Source organism: Palaemon carinicauda, chromosome 30 (assembly GCF_036898095.1).
Source record: "Palaemon carinicauda isolate YSFRI2023 chromosome 30, ASM3689809v2, whole genome shotgun sequence".
NCBI classification, from domain to species: Eukaryota; Metazoa; Arthropoda; class Malacostraca; order Decapoda; family Palaemonidae; genus Palaemon; species Palaemon carinicauda.
Genome location: NC_090754.1, coordinates 66,303,041 through 66,309,159, shown reverse-complemented (window position 1 = coordinate 66,309,159; position 6,119 = coordinate 66,303,041). Strand labels below are relative to the sequence as shown.

General features: G+C 34.5%; 1 protein-coding gene across 1 annotated transcript in view; it reads right to left on the bottom strand.

The window, feature by feature from the left end:
- Positions 1 to 507: 507 nt before the first annotated feature.
- Positions 508 to 6,119, bottom strand: part of Cdc45 (cell division cycle protein 45) — a 99,988-nt gene continuing 94,376 nt past the window's right edge. Inside the window, exon 14 of the mRNA XM_068353973.1 lies at positions 508 to 974. Coding sequence (XP_068210074.1) covers positions 910 to 974 — 65 coding nt within the window. The 3' untranslated portion in view covers positions 508 to 909. The remainder of the gene's footprint in view (positions 975 to 6,119) is intronic.

Sequence of the window (6,119 nt, the reverse complement as noted above, 5' to 3'; positions counted from 1 at the left end):
TTAGTCTTAAATCCATAGCCTCATTGCAACAAAACAATTACGGTAGATTTCAAAGCCTCCACTCTCTGTGTCTTCTCTTAAGCTTCCACAAGCACAAGTGCTCTTGCCATTAAAGGTTTAAAGGTCACTCATGAATGGCAGAGGCAAGGGACAGCGACATTGCCCTATCAAGCCCCCTCTCCAGCCAAGCTAGGACCAAGGAGAGTAAGGAAATGGCTGCTGATGACTCAGCAGATAGACCTATAGGCTCAACCAAACCTCCCATCCTTAGCTCACAAGGTTGGTGAGGTTGCAGTGACCAAAGGAACTTATTGAGTTTAAGCGGGTCTTGAACCCCAGTCTGGTGTTCACCAGTCAGGGAAGTTACCACATCGGCCACCACAACCCTACAAGTGTTAGTCCAGAAAAGAACTGCATAAATTCATAGGCACAGGAAGTCCTGACCTTTGGGGATCAAATTCAAATCAACATATGTAAAATGAGGTAAAATTAAAGAAACAAGTTACATTGGGGAAATTTAATTTATTTATTTGAAAAAGAAGGAATATATATAAATATATATATATATATATATATATATATATATATATATATATATATATATATATATATATATATATATATATATATATATATATATATATATATATTAATGATGATTTGAGAATAGCTGAATTTTTTTTGGAGCTACCAGCATTAAAGGATATAATACACTATAATACACTATCATATAAAAATCTATTGAAATAAAAAATAGTAATAATCCCGAACCTAATATTAGTCTCACAAATTCAATGCTGATATGAACCAAAATGAAGAAAACAGGATAAATTAATCAATGAAAGAAGATAATATAGAATTTGGGACCCTTTAAAAAAGAAAAGATTATCTAATAGTAAGCAAACCATCCTAACTAAGCAAGGATATAAGGGCGTCGAAAAACTTGCTGCGATCTTCAACACTTAACCGCATAACTGAAATGAAAAGGAAAAATATAAAATTTAGCTTAAAAAAAATGTCAAATTTGAATGCAATTACAATATAAAACAAAGATACTGATTAATCAGAAGAAACTGTAAAAGAGATTGTTTTTAATAAAGTGCTGCAAAGTGTATCCGTAAGTTAATTTTTTCTATGTATATTTTGCTACTATGAACTGATACATTAATATAGATGACATGGATTAAAAAAAACTAAAATGTAAAAGTAGCTCACAGAAAGTAAGTGAAGAAAAATCAGGTACAGGACATAGGAACTCTTACGTTTAAAAAAAAAAACATCAATTTTTTCCTTGCTGTCTCTACTTAAGATTTACCTATATCCTCTTTTTGTTTAATATGAATAAAATTTAATGTCTTGGCATAAATGTCTATGTATTCTTCAATTCTCTTAATATATATACTTTTTTATGTGCTTATTTAAATTCAATAAAAATAAGAATGACAAAGCAATGAAGTACTTTAGTATAAAAATACATGAATAACTACATTTAGAATCGAATAATGATTTAGAACTTAAAACTTCAATGATCCCTCAACATTCCTCATCATTTGTGCTCACAATATCTTGTAAACTTTAGCATAGAAAATTATAATGGGAGTAACTAAAAGCAGGGATAATGATGACTATTAACTCTAGAGAAGTTGCAAGTAATTACAAAACAGTATTTACAATTAGTGGAAATTTCATTAATATATCTACCATGGCACTTCCCCCAATTTTGGGAGATAGCCAACATGAAAACAAAACAAAAGGCGATTTTTTTTATCATCGTCCCTCTTTGCCTAACGAGGGACTCGGCTGAATTTGATTGATACTGCTAGGCTACCACACCAAAAAGGTACGACAAATGGCAGAAAGAATTTATTATATAGCAGTTTAACAAGACTGCCGATACGTTTCTTAACCCTCACAGAGCTGGCCTCAAGAATTTGCTCTAGTACCTGTATCAGAATTCAAGTCAGACAGAATACAGGAGCATATGATAAGCAAAAGGTAGAGCAACACAGCTACATGCCAAAGAGACAATTAGCAATGTATACAGAGCACTTTGTAAGAAGTACCCCTCTACAAACACCATACTGCATTACTTTAGCTGTACCAATTGATAAGAATCTGTAAAGGAATAAAAAAGAATTGGCTTTATATATATTTACCAATCCTTACTTTGTCACTCTACTGGTATGAAAAATTCTAAACATAACTGGACAATTATTTTTTTAAAAGTAATCTTCATTTTTTATAGAATGAGTCTTAAAATAGTGTAGGAAATGTTATCAGTGGACCTAAAATGGATGTTGAATTTGCTAATGACAAGGGGGGGGGGGGAGTAGCCCTGCCCACTCCCGTATCAGACTCAACTTTTGACCTTTGGCTCAGGTTTGCATAGCTAGGAAAAATGAGAATTGCTTTCAAAGTTTATTTGATCCTACACTTATACAAACCTTCTGTCCTTTAAAATAGGAAGACTCACTTTTTTGGTGGATAAGAAGTCTCCAAGAACTTGACTATTGTAGTTGGTTCTTTTTCTTCTCTGGAATATTTCAGTCTCCTTAATCACGGATAGGAGCGAGGGAGAAGACTTCTGCAAACTTCTATCAGCCCATCACAGGGAAGAGTAGGCTGATAGGGCCAGTCAGTACTTGGGTAATATATCTGGTACTCGGTCCTTTTCCCCCAGAAAGGGAGACATTCTGGAATGAAATACCAGGAGGAGGATGGCCAATAGGTTGGTATTCATTCTATCATCCTCACCCTCATTAAGGGAGGAATGGGGGGAGAACTTCTAATAGATCCGGTCAAATAAGTATGGTGCTCAGAAATGTAGCTTACCAGCATCACTTTAGATATAGTGTGTAACAGTACAAATGTTTCATCCCAAAGTGAGGAGAAGGTAAGAAGCAGAAGAGCCAGTCATTTTACCTTTCCTCTAGACTTACATCAAACATGTTGTTACCATAGATAAGATGCTTTTGTCCTGAAAAGGAGCTGACCTGACTATAAAGCTACTTGAACAGCCACCATAGGGGCAAGACCAAAACTGGTGAAGTACTTGTGGGTATACGTCCTTGAATAGAAGGCTCTGAAGGTTGTATGGCACTTCAAAACTTCTTCATCCCGTCCAACTGCAATATTCTTTGCAGTCTAATGTGATATCAATACACGACTTCAAGAGTTTTAGTTTGTGCTGGTACCTTGACCCTCTCAATGGTCGAAGCACAGAAGTCAGAAAGAGACTGCGCTCGTAACACCTTCAAGTGCTAAGGAGGAGTCGCTGACTTACAAGCCTGAGACGCCAAGTCTTTTTCAGAGAGAACCACAGAGACCTTACAGGACACAAAATTGCTACCAGACACTTCATGAAGTGAGGGGATAAAGAAGGTCTAAAACCCGGGTCGTCTGTTGAAGCCTTCAAGGTTAATACAAGAGAGTTCATGAAACTTACCAACTCTTTTCACCAAAGCTAGCAAAAAGTGTTGAGAATTTGAACTCTGTTTAGAGACCTCAAAGGCTTATACAAGGCCCATGTCAGAGAATTGAGAACACAGACCATGTTCAACTCCAAGGGCCTGAGGTCCTGGGGTGGGCAAGAATGCTCAAAGCTCTTCACAAGAATACACTAATGCCATAAGCATTAGCCTTCTACAGCTGAACTGAGAGGTGTTTCTCAGTAAAGATTGACTAGTGAGTTCACGACTGCACTAAAGAAGCTAACAGATCAGATACCACTTGGGTTCCAGACATCTGAAAGACACCAGGTTCATAGAAGAACTTGCATGATCAATACTGAGTTTATTAACCAGCAAATCAGACTGTACAGGGGATGGGCATAAGCACCCCAGTGATTCTATCAGTAGGTCTTCCTTTACCACTACCTATGGATTTGAAACTGAGCATTCTATTTAGCTGTGTGAATAACAGATTGATTCCCAGTGAGCCCTACAAAGCAAGAAATATATTCACTATGCGAGGAAGTAAGGGTTACTTACTTGATTTGCCACTAACCTTCCCACCCATGAGACAAAAACTTACCAATAATGTAAATTGTAGACAGAAGACGAGATTTACCTTTTTTTTTCTTATTTTATTCCTTTTCTCAACTATCATTTCAACAAAATAATATAATCTTCATGTTTTATATATTCCATATTAGTATTGTTCATTGTTCTCGAAAGTAAAAGTTAGCCTATTGTGATTATTTCCATTTAATACCATTCTACGCAGTATACTGTAATCATGTTTTTACATACGCAGTCTATTTCCAAGCTCAAAACAGGAATGATCCAGTTCATAGTTACAGTCACAGTCACATGCAAGGTGGAATGACAAAGAAACTAACAAACCTTATGTCTAAGGAAATAAATTTATATTGTCTCTCTCTCTCTCTCTCTCTCTCTCATATATCTTTTGTTGATTTGTATTTGTTTATCGTATTTATTCCTTATAAATTATACATTATAGAATACTTTTTGTCAAAGAAAACAAATGGATACTTTCATTATATTTCTGTATAAATTCCATTATTACTGTTGAGTAATTTTATATCTTTCGACGGCTATTTATCGTGGAATTATTATGGAATAATATTGTCACTTCAATAAATATATAAAATTTTTTTTACACAGATCTTATCATAAATTATAGAACACTTCTTGTGACAAGGAAATAAATGGATATTTTCATTACATTTCTGTACAATGTAAAGTTCATTATTACTAAGGAGTAGTTTTGTCTTTTGACGGATATTTATCGTGGAATTATAACAGAATAAGATAGTCACTTCAATGAATATAAAGTTTTTTACACATAAAATCGTAGTGCTTTACCATTATGTAGAGATAATTACATAAAACATTTTTAGTTTTAAAGATTATTCTATAATCACTTAACAATGAATGGAAAAATATTTCAATTGTTTAGAGTGAAATACGATTTAGAATAAAGCAAACTTTTGAAAAATCATTCAGTAATAAGAAGTAAAACAAATAAACATGGAAATGTAGCTTATTATAGGATAAATGAGCAAGTATACTTGATGATGACAAATCTTATATAGAGCTCCAGTAGCAAATCAACGGCCTCGTAGCGAAAGGGTGAAATTTACGGTAAGTAGTACTATTCCCATGACAACCGATACAGACCGCTTCAACACTAGTTATCATTACTTGATGTTTCGATGATGAGAATAATATGATTACTGGGTAACACATCAATAGGAAATCATTCGGTTTGCCTGTGTGCCTTCCGCCAGAAATGTGACGTGAACTAGATAAAATGGATTTTGAGCGAAGGGAAAAATCTATTTTTGGGTGAGATAGCCATGTCGTCCTGATAGAAGGTTCCTATAAGTACAGTGGAACCTCTACATACGAATTTAATCCGTTCCAGAACCAACTTCGGATGTAGAAAATGTTCGGTTGTCGAAACGAATTTTCCCATAAGAATACATTGAAATAGGATTAATCCGTGGTTGAGCCCAAAAACCTATGATAACTTCTTAATAAACTACTACACAATTTTCCCATGAGAATAATGAACACTAAATTAGATAATAGACATGTAAATAAGAAGAATAGACATGTAAATAAGAAGAATTAGCAAAAAATGATAAATAAGAAACGGGTTTTTAGCGTCACTTTACCTTAGAAACTCCAGCGCAGGTGTTGTTAGTCTTGCTACGCAGAGAGGAGACGGACGGGCGGCAAGGAGGTAGAGAGGTTAACTACGATAAACGTACACTACCGTAACTTATTCTAACTTACACTAAGTGAACTTTAACATAACTTAGCTTTTTTTTTTTTTATAATTTATATTTTTTTTTACATTTTCTTTTTTTCTTTTTGATGATTAATTTTAATCACTTTCACTCTCTACACTTAAAATTGATTGAATTTTTTTCTCTTCACTCTTTGCTGTTTTCTTTGAACCACTTCCTTCCTCTTCATCACGAGTTCGCTTCGTAGTTTTTTTAAAGAAGCTATCGATAGAAAGTTGCTTGGTACAGCTTTTCAGAATGTTTCGAAAATAAGTTAGGGAAACATCATCAAACTGCGCAGCTACACGACAAACCTGCAATTTCTTTGGATGGTATTTGTCGATGAAGTCGACCACGTCTTGAT